This window comes from Martes martes (genome assembly GCF_963455335.1).
Source record: "Martes martes genome assembly, chromosome: 17".
In the NCBI taxonomy this organism is placed as follows: domain Eukaryota; kingdom Metazoa; phylum Chordata; class Mammalia; order Carnivora; family Mustelidae; genus Martes; species Martes martes.
This window is the reverse complement of record NC_137905.1, coordinates 11,888,842-11,912,669: the sequence shown is the minus strand read 5'-3', so window position 1 is coordinate 11,912,669 and position 23,828 is coordinate 11,888,842. Positions and strand designations below refer to the sequence as shown.

At 45.1% G+C, this 23,828-nt stretch overlaps 1 protein-coding gene across 1 annotated transcript; it reads right to left on the bottom strand.

Annotated features, from left to right (window-relative positions):
• Nucleotides 1-3,443: 3,443 nt before the first annotated feature.
• TMEM231 (transmembrane protein 231) lies at nt 3,444-22,027 on the bottom strand (the record flags this gene model as incomplete). Its single annotated transcript, XM_080827787.1, has 6 exons — nt 21,865-22,027; nt 21,593-21,762; nt 8,435-8,563; nt 7,968-8,111; nt 5,657-5,738; nt 3,444-3,565 (listed from the first exon to the last, which is right to left on the bottom strand). Exons 1-6 carry the CDS (start codon nt 22,001-22,003, stop codon nt 3,444-3,446), a joined length of 786 nt encoding a protein of 261 aa, XP_080683913.1. The 5' UTR covers nt 22,004-22,027.
• Between the last annotated feature and the right edge of the window lie 1,801 nt (nt 22,028-23,828).

The following is a 23,828-nucleotide window of genomic DNA, read 5'->3' as shown; positions in this document are numbered from 1 at the left end:
ATAAGGATTTATACACAAAGTTCATATGTGTCGTTTATGATAGAGAAAAATTAGAAAGTACAAAAGATTGAAAAGACATGCACCAGAATACCAATAGGACATCTAAGGACAACTTATTTTCTTTAGGTTACTATAATTATATATTTTCCCCAACAGGGATTTAGAATTGGTCTAATTGGCATTTAGAATCTGGTCAGAAAGAAATAAGACATCTTTTTTTTTTTTTTTTTAAGATTTTGTTTATTTGACAGAGAGACACAGCAGAAGAGGAAACACAAGCAAGGGGAGTGGGAGAGGGAGAAGCAAGCTTCTTGCTGAGCAGGGAGCCCCATGCGGGGCTTGATCCCAGGACCCTGGGATTGTGACTTGAGCAGAAGGCAGATGCTTAACTACTGAACTACCCTGGCACCCCAGAAACAAAACATCTTAAAGAGCATGAACATGATGGGGTGCCTGGGTGGCTCAGTCAGTTGAGCATCTGCTTTAGGCTCAGGTCATGACCCTGGGGTCCTGGGGTAGAGCCTTTGGGGAAGGGGGGTGGTTCCTGCTCAGTGGGGAGGCTACTTCTCCCTCTTCCTCTGACCCTCTCCTGCCCCTGAGCTCTCTCTCAAATGAATAAATAAAAAATCTTTTAAAAATTTTTTAAAAACATGAATATGAGGAGAAAGGAGTAAGGCCAAGAATTGCTTTTTAGTTGATGGGACCCAAGCAGGGTCTTAGGGGCCCTACGTGATTCACACAGAAACTGGATAATCATTTCGCAAGATTAGAGATCTTCCCCATCCCAAATATCGCATAATTGTCTCAAACCCTGACTTAGCTATGAGTTACAGCTCAGATGATAAAATCCTGTGTATTTCTCACCTTTTTCTCTCTTGTCACTACACTGTATCATTCAAGTTCCGAAGCTACCAACATCTGATCTGTAAATAATTTGATATTCGCCAGACACAGTTGTAATTTTCCAGCCTGTGGTTTCCACATGCCATGTGGATTCCACCGAAAACTCACATGTACTTGGGACTAGACCAGGAGACTCTGCCAAAGAGCCAACAAAAGCTCCAAGGTCTTTGGGCAGAACCCTGGCAAGGCAAGGCGGCCGGTGAGTAACTCGGAGAAGTGTGCGCAACCTCTCCCCTCCCCACCCCCTTTCTAAACTCTTCTCCTTGAAAAAGCCACAAGCAGCCTCCAGTTTTGAATATTTTAATTAGAAAGGTACAAAACATCATGGTTCTTTATACAAATTCTGCATTAAAATAATTTAACAAAACGCAGTGTTTATTTACATCTTGAGTTATCTTTCCACATCTCATTACCTTCTTGTGATTCAAACCAGAAACCGGTTTTGGTTTTTTTTTTTTCCATTTATATCTCAAGAGAAAATCTTTAGGTATTATCAACAGTCCTAGATGTTAAAAGAAAAGGCGGAGAGGCCAGTGGTAAGCTGTTTTTGTGCTTGAATCTTCAAAAGATTTCTGATTTTGGTCAGCCTGAAAGACAAGGTGCTTTGGAAATGAGAACTGAACCTCCAAGGTAAACTGAGGCATACGGTGAGGAGTGTGTTCATGCGTCGGCATAATGCATGGGTCAGAACAGGCATGTCTCCAGTGCCAGTATCTTGGGATCATAAAGCAGATCCGTTTGTCCTTTGCAGGCAGCTTGTCTCCGCAGGCCAAGAACGGAGAAGCAGTCTTCCATGAGCAACGGGGGCCCATTTCTGTGGTCCCACCCTGCAGGCGCTCACTAGAGCAAGAGGATGAGCCTCCTGGCCTGCCTGTCCTTCTGCTACCCGCCAGGCCAGAGTGGGCTGCCTGGGCGAACATTCCCTCGATCCCCTCATTGTACCTCGTGTGTCCCCCCCCAAAGCCGCTCACCCTGATCGGCACCCTGTTCCTTCATCAGGGGAAATTCGAGTAGCTGGGCTTCCTGCTGGCCGTCCAAATGAGCTCTGTGGCCGTTGGCAGTGGGAGCCAATACCAACAACAGCTCCTCTGTCACCCACGTCCTCTTCAAGAAGGGGGAGGGCTGTCAAGGACGAAGAGTGGCAAGTGTCCAGGCTGTTGGAGGAGGGCCAGAGAGAAGGCGACTGTGGTTCTCATCCTTACTTCCCCCACTGTTGCTGCGGGGATTGTGGACTAAACAGCACTCTGGCTGAAGCCTGCTGTTCCAGGGGGCACAGACAGGGCGAAAGGCAGGGCAACAAGCCAGCCCCGGCAGGGCAGGGATAAAGCGCCCCGCAGCTGAGCCGATGACAGACGACTGTCTGTTAGGCGGAGGGCAGGTGGACGGTCCTCGTGTTCTGGGGTCGCCCACCCGCACACGTGTGCGCGCATGTGCTCCCGAGCGCTCCTTCTTCTCGCTCCCATCCTCCCCTTCACGGCCTCTCAGCGCTGGAAACCGAAGTTCTGAACGGGAAACTTAGAGGCTCAGGAGTGGAAAGTGCTGCCGATTTGCATCTCTCTCACAAGAGAGCCCTGAAAAGAGTAAGAAGTGGCTTACAATAGTGGGAAGAAATGTAGAGCACGTTTCTGGGTTCAAGAGAGGAAAAGTCTTTGCTTGACCAGAGATGGGACTCTTTCCAAGAGGTCTGAACTGATTGTAGTTTTCTCCTGAAATTCAAGCCTACGGCAAAAAAAGAAAAAAAAAAGGGAAGCAAATTATAGCCTTCGGGAGCCCTTGGATGTTTCCACAAACTAGTCCCTGATGAGTGGTGCTTACGTGCCAGGTGCTTAGAAGATATGGATTTGTGTAGAGAAAAATGAGAAAGGACTGTCCTTTGTCTTTGACAGGAAAAGCACACACACCCGCACGTGTCCACAGGCTCTTTGCAAAAACTTCTTAAGATGGCAGTTCTCAGAAGACCACAGTGAGTGAGGTAGCCAGGATCCTGCTGAGTTCTCCGAAACGTCGTCTTATGATAAGTGCTCCTTATACACTTCTCCCCGGGGCATCCCTGCGACAGGGATTGTGGTCACCACTTGATTTTGAAACACAAATCTTTTGATTCTTTCGAACACCCAGAGGAAGATAAGCAGGATACTGACATACTGGACCCAGGCAAACTTTATCACTTCCCAGAATCCTGGTAGATATGTACAGACAGTTAAGGAGTCACAGATGGTGTTTTCTAAATGGAAGTTAAACCAAAGGTTTAGTTTAGACAGGAAATGGCAAAAATGTTTCAAATACTCGTAAGATAAAAGGGACTATGATTAAAGATTATTAAGGCATAAATATGGATGATTTTGACTTGGAAGACTTGCCCAGAAAGAAATAGGAAGAGGAAATGAGTTTTTGTGGTTTTTTTTCCCTGTATGAACAGCAGAGTCATTTGAGTGGGGCCACGAACTGCCATTCCCAGTCAAAGGCCTCCTTCCTGCGTCTGTTCCTTCTAGGGATGACGGAGGAACCCTCCTTTTTCAAAACTGAGCTACTGTGGCTCTCTAACAGAAAGGATATGCAATGACTTCTACCGGGTATCGGATAACAGCGTTAATCACAAATGGAGCTTCGGCAGCCCTTCCCACCAGCCAGATGGGGTGGGGGCCCGTGAGGACGGTGGTTACTGTAATGCAAGCCAGAGTTAATCCATGAATAAAGTAATGAGGGCTAGAAAAGTATTCTTTAACCTCTCAGGCAAATTCTGCACACCACAACTTATTCCAAAGAAATGACCCCCAAAGAAAAGAGAACTGAATGTGCAAAGTTGCTCACAAATTATTCATTAAAATACTCATCAAAATTTTTATGTTTGGGGCACCTGGGTGGCTCTGTGGGTTAAAGCCTCTGTCTTCAGCTCAGGTCGTGATCCCGGGGTCCTGGGATCCAGCCCCGCGTTGGGCTCTCTGCTCAGCGGGGAGCCTGCTTCCCCCTCTCTCTCTGCCTGCCTCTCTGCCTACTTGTGATCTCTGTCAAATAAATACATAAAATCTTAAAAAAATAAAAATAAAAAATAAAATACTCGTCAAAATATTTATGTTAAAGGGGTGTCTGACTCGATCTCAGCTCAGGTCTTGATCTCAGGGTTGTTAAGTTTGGGCCCTGCGCATTGGGCTCTATGCTGGGTGCAGAGCCTATTTAAAAAAAAACAAAAAATTATGTTAAAAACTTGGAACCATCCGGGCACCTGGGTGGCTCAGTTGGTTAAGCATTAAGCGTTGACCCTTAGAATCGGCTTGGATCATGATCTCAGGGTCACGGGATTGAGCCAAGTGTAGACTGGGTTCAGCAGGGAGTCTGCTTCAGGATTCTATTCCTCTGCCTCTCCACTCAAGCACGCTTTCTCTCTCTAATAAATAGACAAATCTTAAGGAAAAAAAAAACTTGGAATGGTCTACATGTTCTACAGTTGTTGAATGACGAAGTAAAGGAATACTATGCTACCACTAAAAATACCAATTAAAACTTTGTAGCAGGGTGGGAAATACTTATATTACAGAGTACAGGGGTGCCTGCGTGGCTCAGTCAGTTAATTATCTGCCTTCGGCTCAAGTCATGCTCTCAAGGTCCTGGGATTGAGTCCTGTGTCGTATTGGGCTCTCTGCTCACTAGGGGGCCTACTTCTCCCTCTCCCTCTGCTGCTCCCCATGCTTGTGATCACTTTCCCTCTCTTTTAAAAAAAAAACAAAACTTTTTTTTAAAGAAAGGACAAAAAAGTTGGATCCTAAAATGTTTCTAAACTATGATAAGAGCTGAATATAAAAAAAAATCTGCTATGGACAAGGACTGGAAGGACTACAGAAAGCAAAGTTGTAGATGAGTGTTTTTGCCTTAAAATACCTTTAGCCTTGGAATAATGCCACCAGTGCGTTACTCAAAAATCAGGACTATTGGAACTGCAGTCCCCCTATTTGGTAAATATGTGTGTATAGCATCCCTGATGTCTGGCTGCCAAGGAACGCTTCAGATGCCTTTAGAGAAAACCTCAGACCATCAACCCGCCAAATGTGCTGAGTCAAGTACACTGGGCTGGACTGACAGCCTTTTCTCTGTAAGGAATGGACACGCTTTGCCTTCTAGCTAGAACCTTGGGCCCTCTGTTCTACCTCCACTGCTCATGTCGGGTAAGTCACTCACATTCTTTAGTTCTATCTGAAAACCAGGGATAGCAATTTGTCTTTGTGTGTGGTAGTGGGGCTGACTCAATTAGGCGTTTACATTAAAAAGGAAATCTATCAAGCCAGTGGTGGGATAAATGTGGCACTTAATAAATAACTATGGGGCATAAATCAGCAGTCACCTGCTGGGCCATAAGACTAGTGGTAAAGTGCGGGGGAATGGTATGGGTCTTTAGATCAGGAGGAAAAAGACAAATCAGGGCAGCCTGTTCCCCTCCCATCACTGAGTATTCACTGGTACTGACATTTTCATCATGAGAAGGGCTCCAATTCTTTTTTTTTTTTTTTTTAAGATTTTATTTATTTGTCAGAGAGAGAGAGAGCACAATCAGGGGGAGAGGCAGGCTTCCCAATGGGTAGGGAGCCGGATATGGGACTTGATCCCAGGAGCCTGGGATCATGACCTGAGCCCAAGGCAGATGCTTAACCAACTGAGCCACCCAGGCATCCCAAGGGCTCCAACTCTGTTTTTGTCTGATGTTCCCACTAACCTGGAAGGTCCTTGAGAAGCGGCTGAACAAACTGTACCTATGACTCACCATTCCTCTCCTGGTAAGCAGCAACAATGTGGGTGAGATCGTAGTCATAGGCAAAAGGGCTGGTCCCATTGATTACAGACACCTGGGAAATGGCAGGAGGATATGGGGTAAGCCTCCAGCCACTTCTCCACTCGTCTTTCCACCCTCCCGCCCACGCAGGCTGAGCTCACAGACCACCCTCTTGGGCTTGGTGACCTACTCTAGCATCAGGAGTCCTTTTTTCAAGGATGGATGATAGGTGACACCCCCCCCAACACCCCCCCCCGCCCACCTTGCAACAATTTAAGTTGTCTACATTCAGTCTCCCAGACCCTTTTTAAAAAGATTTATTTACTTTCCAGCAATAGAGAGTGAGAGAGAGAATGAGGCAGCATGAGTGGGAGGGGCAGAGGGAGAGGAAGAGAGAAGGTCAACTGGACGATGAGTTGAGTGCAGAGACCACCACAGGGCTCAATCTCATGACCCTGAGATCATGACCTGAGCCAAAATCAAAAGTTGGATGCTTGATCGACTATGCCACCAAGGTGCCCCCGAGTCTTCCGTTTTACAGGGATGGAAAAGTGGTCAGTATCCACCTTTCACGGGTTTTAGTTACTTATAAAACACGCCCCCCCTTCCAAGGGGAGCAATAATTCTTTTAATTTTTTTTTTTTAAGAAGCCCATATTTTCATCTCTTTTGTCTTTCTCGCTCTTCCTTGGACACTCCGTAATTTATATCTCTCTCTCTTTTTTAAAGATTTTGAGAGAAGAAGACTCCCCAGTGAGCAGGGAGCCTGATTTAGGGCTTGATGCCAGGACTCTGGGATCATGACCTGAGACAAAGGCAGATGCTTAACTGGCTGAGCCACCCAGGCGCCCCTGTAATTTCTCTTTTAAATCTAGAGATGAAAATAGGATAAAGGGCAAATAATAAGCATATAATCCTTTGAAGAAGTAAACTATCTCCTGCCTTGTAATATTACATTTCTGTTGATATCATCAATATCTAAATCTTCAAATAAAATGTTTTTATCTTATAGTCCCCTACTTTTTATGTAAACCTATACTGAGGGGCGCCTGGGTGGCTCAGTCAGTTAAGCATCTGCCTTTGGCTCAGGTGTTGATCTGGAGGTCCTGGGATCAAGGTCAGGCTCCCTGCTCAGCGGGAAGTCTGCTTCTCCCTCTGCCTGCCACTCCCCCTGCTTATGCTCTCGCTTACTCATTCTCAAATAAATAAATAAAATCTTAAAAAAGAAAACTAAAAAAAACCTTTACATTGACTATAGGGGGAGAGACCATAAATCCGTTTATCTGGAGCAGTCCTGGTTCATGCCTGTAGTAACTGATAAGATCACTCTTTGATTTTCAAAAGTAGACTGGCCCAACTTACATAGGCTCCCTTGTAATAAAAGAAAGATCAGTAATGAGTGACTGTATGTGTAAGATCCAGTCCTGGACAATTTATGGCTCTGTTACTTTCAAGTGGCAGGACTTTGGGAAAATTAATTAAGCACTGTCTGCCTCAATTTCCTGATGTGTAAAAACGAGAGTTCATTCTTTCAACAAATCTGAGTGCTTCCAATGTGCCAGGCCCTGTTTTAGGCTCCGGGGTGACAGTGGAGATGCTTTTAGCACTGGGGGAGACAGGACGTGAACAAACCAAAACCTGATCTCTACTATTTCCGGTGGAAGTAAGGAAAATCAGTCAAGGTGAGGGATGACAGGCAGGGAAGAGAATGGTCTTTAGAAAGAGGAGTCAGAGAAGGACTGAGCTCGGGCACATTTGGACAGGGATCTGAACGGAGTGGGAGAGCAAGCTACGTGGATATGTGGCAGGAGGAAAGGCCAAGGCCAAAAACTTGGGGGCAGGAGCTGCTCCGTGGGATTGAGGAACAGAGAAAGGGCCGGTTTGGCTGGAAAGGAGCCCCGGGGGACCATGACAGGACAAGCGGCTGGAGAGCTGGAAAAGGACAGGAGCAGGATCCCCGGAGGCAGCTGCCGCTTAGAGAACAGCGGTTAGTTGTAACTTCCCCCAGTGTTTTACGTGAACTGGAAAAGGCCACTTGGAATAAGCCACGCGTGTGCACGCATGCGCACCTGCAAGGAAGAAATATTTCGGTTCTTAAAGGCATGTTTCTGGTCTCTTTTTAGATGCAAATACCGGTGTATCTGGCCTTGTATTTTGAAAGAACTCAAGGCGAGAACTCAGAAATCCTCTTCTGCGCCACCCACAGAGAAATGCTATTTCCAACTTTCCTGCCTCCCTCTTTAAAGAACCTGATAAGCAGTAACAGAGAGAACAAAAGCGCCGACAGCAGGGAGCCTCCTTACGTTGTATCTCACGTCCAGGCCACCGCAGCTTAGGGGCTGCTTCTGCTGCAGCCTCAGGTCCCCGTTGACATACAGCTGCGAGCCTGGAACAGCGAAGGAGGACTGCAGAAACGCCATGCTCTGCATCACGAACGTGGACATCCTCTGAAATCATTAGAGGGAGAGACAGTTTCAGGGGATCAGAAGGCTCTGGGCCCTGGGCATCCCTGTCTGGGGTGGCAGCCTCCTAGCCCCTCCAACACCTGCCTTGGCCATGCGGGAAGCTGTCAGCCCGGAACCCAAGCTGTGAATAGCCCTCGCACACCAACTGGGCCCCCATGAGAATCGTGCAAGTTGCCTCAATTAAATCCCGTACACTTCGGAAGAGAGCCTTCTGCAGCAGGGGGTTTCCTAGAAATCAGACAGAGGGCTCAGTTCTATGAAGGCACAAAAGGGAGGGGATGGGCTTCCCTGAGGAATGGACTCACGTGCAATTGGTAGGAGAAAGTCAGGATGAGCTGCACACCGAGAACGTGCTCCGTGGACTGCAGGGGAAGCTCCAGCTTAAAATGTAACATGTCCATTTTCCCATCCTGGTTCCTGTCTTCTTCTCGAGTCTAGGAAACCCAAAGACAGCCAGTGGCCCTGGTCCTTAGTAAGTCCAGGAAGAATCCATATGCCTGCCGTAACAGAGTGACCCACTGTTCTGCTACACACAGGAGTTACCTCCCTCACCGGGGGGAAAAAGGAAGAGTAAACAGGTATAAGGGGATCAAGAGCGGGGAAGGAGACCCGAGGTGCTGGCCCCGGACTTCACACTCGTGCTTCTCAAATGTTCAAGCGCCACTGAACAGGAACTTGAAGTGGCAAGAACATCTATCTGGATGGCTATTTTTTTTTTTTAAAGCTTTCTCCTTGATCTTTTTTGTTGTTGCTGGTGTTTTCTTTTCTCCTTTAGAAACGCGTCTGAGTTTGGACGGAATATTTAAACAGCACATTAGTACTGACTTCTACTTCTCCAGGAGTCCATTTTTTTTTTTAAATAGAAAAGAAACAGATCCTAATCACCGTGCATTCATTCCCCAGACAGACTCAGGAGAAAAACACCAAACTCTATTTATACTTTCTTCAGCCACAAGTGTCTTTGCTTCAGACTGTCGGTAGTGGAACTCCTTCTCATCACTGATGTCGGGGCTTGAAAGCCTCGTGCATCTTTTAGTACCAATCGATGCAGTGAGAAAGGAAGCTAAATCAAATCAGCAAGTCATTAAAACTTCTCAGACAGTTTATAAATTATGGATACAAAAGGAGGGAAAACAGAGATCTAAGGAGGGAAAAAGACAAAGGACAGTCCATAGAACACACCAGCATCCTGTCTCACCACCCATAGTCTGACCTCATACTGATCCTAAAAAGACTCACAGGAAAGACGGCACTGAAATGTGATCACCGGGGACATGATTCTTTGGGACAGCCCTGGATCTTGTTGCTACAACTGATCCTTTCCCGCTGTAGGTTCCCAGAAGGATTCTGCTACGGCACATCAACATTCCCACTGGCATGCTCCGTGATCAGATTCGTTTTGCTTCCCACTGTTATTATGATGCAAGGAAGAGATTCTTTGTTCTTTTTCAGGCTCCTAAGGTTGGTTGAGATGGAGCTCAGTTTTCAGGACCTTTCAATCATGTCCTCCCTTCAGACAATAATGTCCTTATCCTAGGCCTTGTTATAGAGAAACGTACCCTTTCTCTTCTGTTGGATTCTGCTTTCTCTGTCCTGTTCCATCAGCTACACAGGTGTAGGGGGGGGATATTGTTACCGGGGTTGACGGTCAAGTTACTGAGGCAATTATGTATTAGCAATTATGAGTGGGACAGAAAAGAGGCTGCCTTGTCTTCCTGTGAATTTTCTTCAGTTGGAAACACTTGCAAGACAAAGTCGGATTCACTCTCTGTAGTGGACCCATACCTTCTGGATCTTTAGGGCTGGACAGGAAGACAAAGATCAAATGTCTCAACTTGCAAGACAGTATAGTGGGCGAGGGGGGGGTGGATTGCCAGAAGAATCCAGACCCCAACACAGTGTGGGAGGGAGAGAAACACATTTGTTCATTTGATCTTTACAATAAATCCTGACGTAAGCAAAGCAAAGATTATACCCACTGTACAGATGAGAAAATCGAGGTTCAGGGAGACTGAGGGATTTCTTGGGTGTGGCTAGTATTGGTAAAGATTTGAAACCATGTCTGTGACTCCAAATTGGGTCCTCTTTCCAGAACTAAAATGTCCAGACTTAAAACAAAAAAACGCTCAAGGAGAAAATGGTGGGTAAGGTAAATCTTTTTGCAAAAAGCCAGCATCAAAGTTTGAAAGCAAGTCAGTGTGGTGTTTGTGCAACATTTCCACTTCACGTTCACATGGGACAGCGATCTGCCACAGCACCATAATTAGTGTCCGCTTCTTAAGTTCGCTCATTACTCTGCTAAGTATTTTTTAGGGGCCTCCTATGTGCCAGGTACTGCCAGGGGCTGGAAATACAGCCAGGGAGGCAGAAAATAAATCCATAAACGAATAAATGTGATAAATGCCACAAAGAGAAATGAGGCAGGCTTCAATGAAAGAAGGAAAGGGAGGATCTCACAGCCATTTTTTACAGGAAATACTCAGGAAGATCTGACTGTGGGTAGCCAGAAAGAAGTGAGGTGAAGAGGTACAGAAACATCGAGGAGCAGGGTGATCCCCGCTGACAAAGTCCACCTGCTCTGCGAAGTGGGTCAGCGATTACCAGAGCGGTGAGGGCAGTGAGGAGGAGGGAGGTGGAAGCCAGGGCCCAGGTAGTCCCGGGGGGAGGGGACGATGCTAATGCTGCATCCCCACAAATGCCCATCACCAGGTCCCGCTCTCATCCCCACAGGGCTGGCGAGGTGGGCCACATTCCCATGCCAGCACTCGGACCAAGGACGAAATCCACATTTTCATTCCATTTAGTTCAAATCAAGCTTGACACGTGTGCAAGTTACAAAGGGAGGCACTCCGAGAGCTAATACTTCTTTAACACAACTTCAAGGTTAGTATCTAAAACCCAATGGGTATGTTTGGCGAAGGGAATTCAAAAATTACATGAGCACCTAGTTTTTATAAGGCATTTGTGCCATGGGAGCTCTGTGCCTAGAGCTGGAGAAGGAAGGGAAGAGGCTGGTGTTACCTCAAGGAGCTGGGCCAGACCTCAGAAGCCTGGACATAGAACCCACCAGAAGGAACAGTAAGGTTGCTCCTTCCTGTCTGCATCCCCCCGCCCCCACCGCCAATGGTTCTTCACTCTGGTTAGAGTCTTTCTCCCACTGCCAGAAGGCTCATCATGCCTCCTACAGGAAGAACCTCACAGAGAGCCAGTGAGCAAAGGAGAATGTGGTTTTCAGCAACTCATCACAAAGCGGCACACAGGAGGGTGGCTTGGGGCAGGCATAAGACTCACTAACCCGCACACCAACTTAACAGTCACTGTAAATCTGGGGTGCCTGGGTGGCTCACCTGGTTAGCGTCTGCCTTCAGGTCAGGTCCTGATCCCAGGGTCTGGGACCGAGCCCCACACTGGGCTCTCTGCTCAGCAGAGAGTCTGCTTCTCCCTTGCCCTCTGGCTCCTGGCTCCTGCTCAAGCTCTCACTTTCTCTATCTCAAAATAAGTAAATAAAAATCAATAGTTTTAAAAAAAAGAAAAAGAGTTCCATGCTTTACTGAGCCAGCCAGGTGTGTCAAGGTTAATGTCTTAGTTTATACCAGTGTCTCTTTTACCATATACTTGTCATCAGTGGGTGTTTCATTTTTTTTCTTTCAATGTTGGAATTACTCTTTGGCACCAGTCTTTGGGTCTCCAACAAAGTAGGGACCAACACTTCAGGGCTCCTAGACTCATCAAATCCTTGCTGCCTGTGTTTCAATGAATCTAAGATACCATCAATTATAAAATGCACCATTACTTTAGATACCGGCAAAAAAGCAAAACTACTTCTAGTTAAACTATGACACAACACTTTCTAATTACTGAGAACATTTCTTTTACATTTATTAAAAGCTTTTAGACTCTAGGCATATTTACATCAGATATCATATTTATGCACATAAAAATAAGGAAAATAAATGGCCCTAGGGACTCCTAAAACTTCTTTACATTCTGATTCTTTTGCATCATTTTGTGACTCAATGATAACCATCCTTTTCTATGTAATTTTGTCCTTTGTGCCATCAAGCATATTGGAGATACAATATTAAAAAAAATCCATAAACGGAACTAAATCCATTGGTCTGGGCTCTTAAGCAGGCTTTAGGGGCACCTGGGTGGCTCCGTCAGTTAAGCATCCAACTCTTGATTTTGGCTCAGGTCATGATCTCAGGGTTGTGAGATCGAGCCCCACACTGGGCTCCGTGCTCTGTGTGGAGTTGCTTGAGATTTTCTCTCCCCCTCTGCCCCTCGTCTCGCTCCCACTCTATAAATCAATCAATCAATCAATCTTTTAAAAAGGTATGTAGATCTGGCCTATGTTTAAGTGCCTCTTAAACCTTCCCTGACCTGCTCAACATTTGGTTCTCAGGGTTAAAATAATGTTTTATTATTGTTTCTAGGGTTTTCTTTCAAGATGCTGATGTCACTTCTCCAAGTTTTGATGCTGACACATCTGATGTTTGCACATGTGGAGGCAATAAGGATTAAGCCAACACTGTCTCCTGGCAGCAGCAATTTTTTTTTTAAGATTCTATTTACTTAAGTGAGAGAGAGGGAGCACGTGCACATGAGCAGGGTTTGGGGGAGAGGCAAAGGGAGAGGGAGAAGCAGATTCGCCGCTAAGCAGGGAACCCCAACGTGGGACTCGAGCCCAGGGTCCTGAGATCATGACGTGAGCCCAGGGCAGATGCTTAACCATCTGAGCCACCTGGGCGTCCCACAGCGACAATTTTAAGATACCACAGAGAGGACACATTCTGATCTCAGAGATGTGAAAACTGTATCTCAGATACGACAATGCTCTCCACTCACCTCCCTGCACTTCCCATAGCCTTCAGCCCCCACAGTCTCTGGGCCCACACATGCCTTAAAGAGCTCAGTCAGGCTTGAAAGGAGAGGTCACCCTGTGGTTTTTCCTTCTGTCCTTAACCACAATAGCAACAACAAGAAACTTGGATTTACAAAGCGTTCAAAGCACAGGGACTTTAGAGATGCTGTCCAAGGTGAGCTGACCAAAGCAGAAGCAAGGCCATTTCTAGCTTCTGAGGCATTTTCCCAAGTTAGTAACCACAGAGCCACCCCCCAGCATTTGGTCAAACCTTGGCCTAAAACCACTACTTCTCTGGTCTTCTGCACAGTTTCTCAGACAGGCTGTGGTTAGTCTAGCTTTACCTTGGGAGCTGGAGGGAAAAAAAAATACTTTGTTGCAATAAGGGTTAAGAATATATGCTATAGATGGGCACCGGGATGGCTCAGTAGGTTAAGTGACCGCCTTCAGCTAGGGTTGCGATCCCGGAATCCCGGGATCGAGAACAGCATCGGGCTCCCAGCTCTGCGGGGAGTCTGCTTCTCCCTCTGATCTTCTCCCCTCTCATGCTCTCTCTCTCTCTCTCAAATAAATGAATAAATAAAATCTTAAAATAAAAGAATATATGATATAGAATGACAAACCCTTGTGTTGCAGTCTTGACTATTTGGTTAAGAACTAAGCAAATGAGGTCACTTCTCTGAGTCTTGGTTTCTTTACCTGTAAAACAGGGGTATAGCCTCTATATCACATGGTTACTATGAGGATTAAAGACGTAGAGATGCCTGGGTGGCTCAGCTGGTTAAATCAACTGCCTTTCATTCAGATCATGATCCCAGGGTCCTGAAATCCAGTCCCACATCAGGCTCCTTGCTCAGTGAGTCCCTCTGCCAGCAGCTCCCCTGCCTGTGCTCTCTCCCTCTCTCTCTCTGACAAATAAATAAATAAAATTTTAAAAAAGAGGTAATGTGGGGCACCTGAGTGGCTCAGTGGGTTAAAGCCTCTGCCTTCGGCTCAGGTCATGATCTCAGGGTCCTAGGATCAAGCCCCGCATCGGGCTCTCTGCTCAGCGGGGGGCCTGCTTCCCTTCCTCTCTCTCTGCCTGCTTGTGATCTCTGTCAAATAAACAAAATCTTAAGAAAAAAAAAAGAGGTAATGTATGTAAAAAAAATTAAGAGTTAACACTTAGTGATTATCACAGGCCAAGTACTATGTAAAGGACTTTAAACATTTATCTAAAGATGAAATGCTAAGCGTATGCCTGAAACACAGCAAATCAACAGTAATTTTTATTACTATGGCTCATAAGTATATCACCAGGGGACCGCCCACCTGCTTTAAAACAAAATTGAGGGGGGAGGGGGTGTGGGAGGTTGGTGGAACCAGGTGTTGGGTATTAGGGAGGGCACTTATTGCATGGAGCACTGGGTGTGGTGCAATAAACAATGAATACTGTTGCGCTGAAAAGAAATTTAAAAATAAATAAATAAATAAAAATAAAATAACTCTCAAAAAAAAACCAACAACAAAATTGAGACATAATTCATGTACCATAAAATTACCTAAAATATAGAGTTTGGTAGATTTCAGGATATTCAAGAAGTTATGAAACTATCACCCCTACCTAATTCCAATTTCAAAATGTTTTCATCATCCAAAAAAGAAACCCTCTTCCTATTAGTAGTCATTACCTGTCTCTCCTGACCGTCAATTCCCCAAGCCCCTGGAACCCCTAGTTTCTGTCTCTGCAGATTTGACTTTTTTTTTTTTAAGACTTTATTTATTTATTTGACAGACACAGATTGCAAGTGGGCAGAAAGGCAGGCAGAGAGGAAGGGAAGCAGGCTCCCTGCCCAGCAGAGAGCCTGATGCGGGGCTCAATCCCAGGACTCCAGGATCATGACCTGAGCGGAAGGCAGAGGCTTTAACCCACTGAGCCACCCAGGCGCCCCAGATTTGACTCTTCTGAACATTCCATATAAATGCCATCAGACACTGTGCTATCTCGTGGCTGGATCCTCTCACTTAGCCTGTTCTGAAGGTTCATCCATGCTGTAGCATGTTTCACAACTCCATTCCTTTTGGTGGCTGAATAACATTCCATTATATGGCTAGAACCCATTTTGTTTATGCATTCATCTGTTGATGAACATTTGGGCTGTTCCTACTTTTTTGCTATTAGGAATAAAGCTTCTGTGAACATTTGTGCCTGAGTTTTTGTGCAGACATAACTCTTCGTTCTCTTGGGTACGCATATACCTAGTAATTCTTTGTTTTACTTTTTGAGGAACTGCAAACTATTTTCCAAAGTTGCCATGTCATTTACACATTTACCTGCTTTTGAATTTTGGGGGGTTTTTGGTTGGGTTTTTTTTTTTTTTTTTTGCTTTGTTTTTGCCTTACTTGGGCCCTTTTCTAAATTTTCTTTGAAAAATTATTGTCATTATGGGGCATCTGGATGGCACAGTAGATTGAGCGTTCCACTATTGATTTCCGGTCAGGTCATGATCTCAGGGTCTGGAGATCGAGCCCTGCATGGGGCTCTGCTTGAGATTCTGGGAGTCTCTTTGAGATTTTCCTCTCCCTCTGCCCTTATCCTGCTCACCCGCTCTCTCTCTCTAAAATAAATAAATAAATCTTTAAAACTTGTCATTATAATCTAAAAATGTTGCACGTGTATTACATTTTCATGATACAAAATTTAAAAGGTACAGAAGGATATATAGTAAAAAAAAGCTTCTCTCCCTCCCTAACCTCAGCTACTTATTTCTTTCCCCAGAGCAATCAGTTCTGTCTTTTGAATCCTTCCAGAGAGAGTAAGAGCATTCATGTACATTATGCATACACATCCATACACATATCTTTGTTACACTTTCTATTATTTTTATGTGAATGGAAGCATATTATATACAATTTTTGTTTTTTCTACTTATCAATTTCTTTCGGAGGTAATTCCAAATCAATATAGAGATCTGCTTCGTTTAAAAAAAAAAATAGCTATGCACCATTCCACTGCGTAAATGTACCACAATTTCTCCTGATGAGTCTTCTATTACTACATTGGTTGTTTACCTTATTACAATGCTGCACCATGTGACTTTTTATGTATGTCATCTTACCTGTTTGCACAAACCCCAGAGTACCTTACTAGAAGTGGAAGCAGGCACATGCATCTGTAATTCTGATAAATATGGACAAATACTGGGGCACCTAGGTGGCTCAGTCAGTTAAGCATCTGCCTTCAGCTCAGGTGGTGACCTTGGAGTCCTGGGATCAAGTCCCTCATTGGGCTCTCTGCTCAGTGGGGAGTCTGCCTCTCTCTCTGCCTGCCGCTCCCCCCTGCTGTGGTCTCTCTCCCTCTCTCTTTCAAATAAATAAATAAAATCTTTTTTAAAAATATGGACAAACATTCCTTCAAAGATGTGCATCAATCAATCTACAGCCCCACCAGTGATACACACAAATGCTCACAAGTTTCCCGACGTCTTGGTCATGGCGTGGTCAAACTTCAATTTTTGCCTATTTGATAGATTAAAAACAGCATCTCAATATATTCTTTGCATTTCTCTAATCATGACTGTGACTTCCTAAGAGTCACATGTGCTTCTTTTTCTTTGGACTGTTTACATTCTTTGCCTGTTTTTCTGTTAGATGGTTAGTCTTTTATTTATAAATCTACAGGCACTTTATGTTAGGAAAATGAGCTTTTTACAAGTGATACAAATGATAAACCTTTTTTTCTAGTTCTATTTGTGCTTTGATTATGCTTATGGTTTTACCATGCCAATAATTTTAAAAAAGATTTTATTTATTTATTTGAGAGAGAAAGATAGAGGGAGGGACAGAGCAACAAGCAGACTCCCCTCTGAGCAGGGAGCCTGATGTAGGGCTGGATCCCACCATCCTGAGATCATGACTTGGGCCAAAACCAGATGCTTAACTGACTGAGCCACCCAAGTGCCCCTATTCCATATTTTAAATTGAATCTTGACCTATCTGGACATTAATTCTGGTGTACAATCTGAGCACTGGCTCCGTCTTAAGTTTTTCCAGATGGCTTCCCAGTCTCCCCTACATCATCTTATTATATAAGTCATCCTTCACCAGATTTAAAATGTCACCTTCATCATATTTGAGTCCTTTTCTATACTTTTTATACAAGTCCCCCAAGTCACACTACTTTATGTATTATGGCTTTAAGATATAATTTAATATCTTGGCGAGCTATTCTCCTCTTACCCTTCTCTTTTTTCTTAGAATTTTTCTTTCTTTTTCCATATGGCGGTCTGTCCCTGCACACTGTCATGTTTTCACTGAGAATGCATTACAATTATAGATCAACCAAGGGAGAAGAGGCATCTTTATGATGTTGAATTTTCCTGTCTAAAAATATGACAGATATTACCATTTTTTAATCTCCTTTGTGTCAGTTATCAGTCTATTTAAAGTTTTACTCACATAGTTCTTGCACATTTCTTTTATTTATTTATTTATTTAAAATTTATTTATTTACTTACATACTTACTTACTTACTTAAAGTAGGCTCCTTGACTAGCCTGGAGCCCAATGCTGGGCTTGAACTCACAACCCTGAGATCAAGACCTGAGCTGAGATCAAGAGGTGGATGCTTAACTGACTGAGCCCCCGAGGAACCCACACTTTAAAAAAAAAAATTTTTTTTTACGTATACATTTCATGTTAAGCCTGTTCCTAACGAGTTTATATTTTGGGGCTGCTGTTGAGATCTGTACTTCCACTGTATCTTCTAGCTCATTTATTTGTATCTCATGATTTCAAACTATTCTCAAACCTAAGAGCTCAGCTAGGAAGGAAGCAAATCATTTACTAAAAAATACTTATAGGGACGCCTGGGTGGCTCAGTGGGTTAAGGCCTCTGCTTTCGGCTCAGGTCATGATCTCAGGGTCCTGAGATCGAGCCCCACATCGGGCTTTCTGCTCAGTGGGGAGCCTGCTTCCCCCCCCCCCGTCTGCCTTTGCCTACTTCCTGTCAAATAAATAAATAAAATCTTAAAAAAAAAAAAAAAAACTTATAGACAGGGCACCTGGGTGGCTCAGTTGTCACGTATCTGCCTTCAGCTCAGGTCATGATCCCAGGGTCCTGTGACCCAGCCCTGCATCAGGCTCCCTGCTCAGAGGGAAGCCTGCATCTCCCTCTCCCACCCCCCCTGCTTGTGTTCCCTCTCTTGCTGTGCCTCTCTCCGTCAAATAATAAATAAAATCTTAAAAAAAAAAATACTTGTAGGGCACCTGGGTGGCTCAGTGGGTTAAGCTTCTGCCTTAGGCTCAGGTCATGATCTCACGTTCCTGGGATCGAGCCCCGCATCGGGTTCTCTGCTCAGCAGGGAGCCTGTTTCCCCCTCTCTCTTTGCCTGCCTCTCTGCCTGTTTGTGATCTGTTTGTCAAATAAATAAATAAAAATCTCAAAAAAAAAAACCCCAAAAAACTTATATAGACACTGCCCTAGAATGGAGGGGGAAAAAGACTAGGAAAAAGGAGCTTTGGTTTTGCATTTTAGAGTGTAAAATTACCTAGTATTATAAAGGATTAATAATTCTGGGCACCATAAGAATAGAGGCAGTCTTGCTTTCATGGATCAAAAATTCTCTTTCTCACACACACACACACACACACACACACACACACAAGAAACAGGGGGAACAAGGGCGGTGCTTTCAAGGTCACGGAGATGAGAGCCTATCTAACCAGCCATCCAACTGGAGAGTCAATCTGCTGTGTTGGACGAACAAATGAAAAGAAAAAAATGAATGAAACCTAATGCTTCGTGATTACTTTAACTTTTCATGATTATTTCTTACACTTAAGTAACCAGAGAGTATGACGGAGAGGAATACACAAATGTAAGGAAAACAAAAAACGTCTATGAAAAACAGGTAATGTTAACCTAAAGTAAAACTAACAAGGGGTTCCCGGGGGGGCCCGGGAGTCGGCTGAGTGTTGGACTCTTGATTTCCACTCAGGTCATTATCTCAGAGTTATGGGAACAGCACTGCGTCTTCCAGCACGGAGCCTGCTTAAGAGTCTCTCTCTCTCCCACCTCTCTCCCTTTGCTCTGCACACCGCACTCCCCTATTCCTACTCTCTCTCTCTAAAAAAAAAAAAAAAAAGTAAAACTAAAAAGTTAATATTTTTGTTTGGAATAAAAAGAAACATTTTGCTTTCACTTTTAGAAAGGAAACACATGCATGGAGAGCACCAGAAATACAGTGGATATACCGGGGAAAAGTAAGCACACCTTGACAAGGCCTCTCATCCACAGTCACCCTTCCCCGCATTCATTACCATCTCAAAAAAGCATAAAAATGGGCTGGGGCACCTGGGTGGCTCAGTTGGTTAAGCGTCTGCCCTCAGCTCTGGTCATGATCCCAGGGTCCTGGGACAGAGCCCCATATCGGGGTCCCCACTCAGTTGGAAGCCTGCTGCTCCCTCTGCTTGTCTCTCCTCCTGCTTGTGTTCACTCTGTCAAATAAACAAAATCTTTTTAAAAAAAAGAATAAAATTGGGCAACATGTCATGATTAGTGAGGAGTTATTGACAGAAATCTGTCCGTCCTCCAGTTCTACTTCTTAAAATCCATTTGAAAGACCTGATCATTTAAGAATCAAAAGCAGCAGACTTCCAGCCCCATGGCAAATATTTTCATCTCATTTGCCTGATTATTCAGAAGTCTATCTCCATGTCTTTATTATTATTTTTTTAAGATTTTATTTATTTAGGGGCACCTAGGTGGCTCAGTGGGTTAGAGCCTCTGCTTTTGGCTCAGGTCATGATCCCAGGGTCCTGGGATCAAGCCCCGCATTGGGCTCTCTGCTCGGCGAGGAGCCTGCTTCCTCCTCTCTCTCTGCCTGCCTCTCTGCCTACTTGTGATCTCTGCCTGTCAAATAAATAAATAAAATCTTAAAAAAAAAAAATTTATTTATTTAGTTGGGAGAGAGTAAAAGCTAGAGAGAGAGAGAACACACAGAGGTAGAGGGAGAGGGAAAGAGAGGGGGAGAGAAGAGGGAGAAGCAGGCTCCCCACTGAGCTGGGAGCCCGTATAGGGTTGGATCCCAGGACCCTGGGATCATGACCTGAGCTGAAGGCAGAAGCTTAACCCACTGAGCCACCCAGGCACTCCCTCCATGTCTTTAAATAACCTGTGCACTGGCAATTCTGGATTTCTCAGTTTCAGGCATCCTCTACTGACTTCTGATGTGGAAAGATGAAGTTTTAGTTTTCTTCCCTCCACCACCCCCCATTGAGTTAAACTCTCATTTTGATTAGTCAATCAATATTCAGTGTTCATATACTTATGACTATGTGAATCCTATTCCATTCTCCCTTTTCCTTACTTTTTATTTCTCTGAATTTAACAATTATTTGCTTGCTTAGTTTTCTATTTACGGGTACAATTTCAAAAAACAGCTTGTGTTCCAATTCCTCACCATTGGCTGTTTAAAGGTGTAAGATTGATTCAAAATCTTGTTCACTGCAGTATCCTAAATAGTGAAAAAGTAAAAGCCCATCAAATATCCACCAACGGAGAACTGGTTAAATCCAATAGGTTTTCCCTATCATGAAAATTTTATGCAGATCTTAAAAAGAATAAGTTTGACTAGCAAATATACATGTTCCAAAGTCAGCCTTTAATTTTACATCATGATGTATACCTGTAACTCTTTAATATTTTACAATGGGAATGCATTTTTATAATCAGAAAAAATATGAATTATATTTTGTTTAGAGTTATTCATATGATCAATCAGATGTAGATTTTTTTTTTTTTTTTCATTTTATTTGGCTGCTGGAAGAAAGTCTGATTTTTTTTTTCCAGCTACACAAGTTGCCTTGTAGGCCAATCATCTCTGAGCTATGTAAAGAGATTCAACTTTGGAAGAAGAAAAAATAGAATTTCCTACTTCTAAGGGAAAATGTTTTCAGAAAATGAGCAGAAAGGGAATGACTGTAAAGTTAGCACTCACTCATCCTGAACCAAATACTAAATTAAAGACAGGAAAATGCTTCCTTTCCATCCTGGACAACTGCAAGATGGAGCCGCATCTAGTCCTACGAGCCAGGGAGCCGGGACGGGGACCCCCAGCACATTCTGGGCAGGTCGCTCAGCCAATCAGCTCCCCGGCTTCCACGTGTCAGGTCTGCATAAAAATACGTGCCCTTACCGATGGTCCCCGCTGCGAGGCACAACTGCAGCCACACGTTAGGTTAGTTCACAGCGCTCGGCCTTCGTGACTCAAAGAAACTTTCGCGACCACCCATCCCTCAGGCCAGGCCCACGGAAATGGCGGGGGGCCGGACACCGGCTCTCCCCCAGCTTCCGTAGGACACATGCTCACGGCAGTGGCTAACATTCTTGGCGCTGTGGACTGCTTGGAGAAGTCGAATGAAACAAGAAAGTCACTTTCCGGGAAATTAAACGTAGGCTCAGGCCAACGCGCCTGTGTACACAACTTCCCTGGATTCACAAACCCTTAAGACCCAACCTGGGCTTCCCTTGGCCGGGGCCGTTCATCCTCTCCCCGCCACCCCCGGCCACCCCCGCCCAGTCCCGGTGGGCCTCCAGGCCCGGACAGGAACCACGCACCGAAACCAGCGGGACGCGCAGGTGATCCCCCTGCAGCCGGTTGAAGGCGGGGAACGTGCTCCAGGCCAGGAACCCGCCGGGCTCCGGTCCCAGTAAGGCCACGAGCAGCACCTGGTGCTGGAAGCGCACGGTCGGCTGCTCCTCGTAACTGCTCCGCTTCAGCCAAAACCCTGAGGAAGAGAGGGCGGTGGGGAGGAGGTCATGGAGGCGGGCGCGGGCGCAGCAGGCCTTGGGGAGCTAGCTGAGCGCGCAGCGGCCGCGAGCAGGCTCACCGTGGCTCCGGAAGGCCACCAGCAGTGGCGGGATGTACGTGAGCGCGGCGGCCAGCAGCAGGAACAGAGCGGCCTTGGAGCAGAGCCCCGCGCGGTAGCCGCGCTCCACCGGGTGAGAGAAGAGCTCGTAAAGCGCCATGAACGCCGCGCGGATTCCGGCCGCTCGCCTGGGACCCCTACGCGGGCCGACAGGAAGGACCAAGTTTGGCTTCTCTTGGTTGCCATAGCCTTGGTCTCCACGGCAACCGACGGAGCCGGGAAAAGAACCAATAGGAAGGGCGCGGGGCCTTGGCAGGGGTGGGGCCAAGCGGGGGCGGTGCTCGGCTGGTGGGAGTTAGTTTCCAAACGCTGAATGGGATTAGGGAGTGTCCGGGTTCAGAATCGTGGCCATTTCCTGGGTTAACATTTGTGTAAAATAAGATTTCCATAAAAATTGACTTAAAGTGCTTACCTGCTTATGTGTCATCTGTTAATCCGCAATGTGGTTCGTACTTAAATCCAACGCGTCACAGCACACCCTCCAGTGCAGGAAAACCCAAAACATGCGTGGCTGTGCTCCTGGACCTGGCCTGGGCTAAAACCAAACCCCGGTCCCTTTGCCCCCAACTTTCCTGTCGCTTTCACTTCCCGCCATAGCAGGACAGACACAGAAACAGGGCACAAATCCCCAGCTCTTCGAGGATAATTACTACATGGCTCTCTCTGCTGAATTGCATCACTTTATACTGGGTACAAACTTGGCTGCCAGTTTTAGAAGCTGTGGCCCCCCTCAAAGATGACAGTGGCTTATCACCTAATTGAAAGCTTCCATTACCACCTCCAACCAGTATTTTGAACATGGCAGAAGGATTTTTTTTTTTCTTTATCATTGTCAACAGCCAAGTTCTTTATCAGAAGGTCCGGAAGGATCACATTGCAGTGCCAAACGATAGTGTGAGGTTTGTGGTCTGAGCGCAGTCCAGGAGGTGATGCCTCTATTTTGAAGGCAACCTAGAAATGGCCTTTAGATGAAGAATACAGCTGAGATCCTAACAACACAGATGCTTGAGGGGTCAAGACCTGATCATTTGGAAAAATTATCCAGGGTCCTCACCACTGTTCAAGATGACAGTATCAGCCATAAGATTTTGTCATTTTGGGTCCAGTACTACTCATTCTTGCTTTAAAGCTTTTCTGGGGTGGGAACACAGCTTCTAAATACAGTAATTGTTAGGCTTAAATCTATATTATTATTCTGACATTATACTGCATCTGTGATTTAAGTGAATGACTTTCATTTATTGAAAAACTGTTAAGGGGCGCCTGGGTGGCTCAGTGGGTTAAAGCCTCTGCCTTGGGCTCAGGTCATGATCCCAGGGTCCTGGGCTTGAGCCCTGCATCGGGCTCTCTGCTCAGCGGGGAGCCTGCTTCCTCCTCTCTCTCTGCCTGCCTCTTGCTTCCTCCTCTCTCTCTGCCTGCCTCTCTGCCTACTTGTGATCTCTGTCTGTCAAATAAATAAGTAAATAAATCTTAAAAAAAAAAGAAGAAAAACTGTTAAAACCATATGATTTCACTCATATGTGGAACTTAAGGAAACAAATGAACAAAGGGAAAAAAGAGACAAACCAGAAAAAGACTATATATTACTATATAGAACATATATAGAACAAACAGATGGTTACCAGAGGGCGGGTGGTTAGGGGGATGGGTGAAATAGGTGAAGGGGATTAAGAGTGGACTTTTCTTGATGAGCACTAATATATGGAATTGTTGAATCACTATATTGTACACCTGAAACTAATTAATGCTATGTTAACTACACTGTAGTAAAAATAAATAAATAACCATTAAAATAAGATTCTGGAATAGATGGGTCTAGTGTCACCTTCTGAGGGTAGCTCTACACTGAGGAAGGAGGTATTTGCCTTCAGAGTTCCTTCTTTCAGCACAAGGAAACACATACTGTGGCTAGTGTCAGCTTAGTC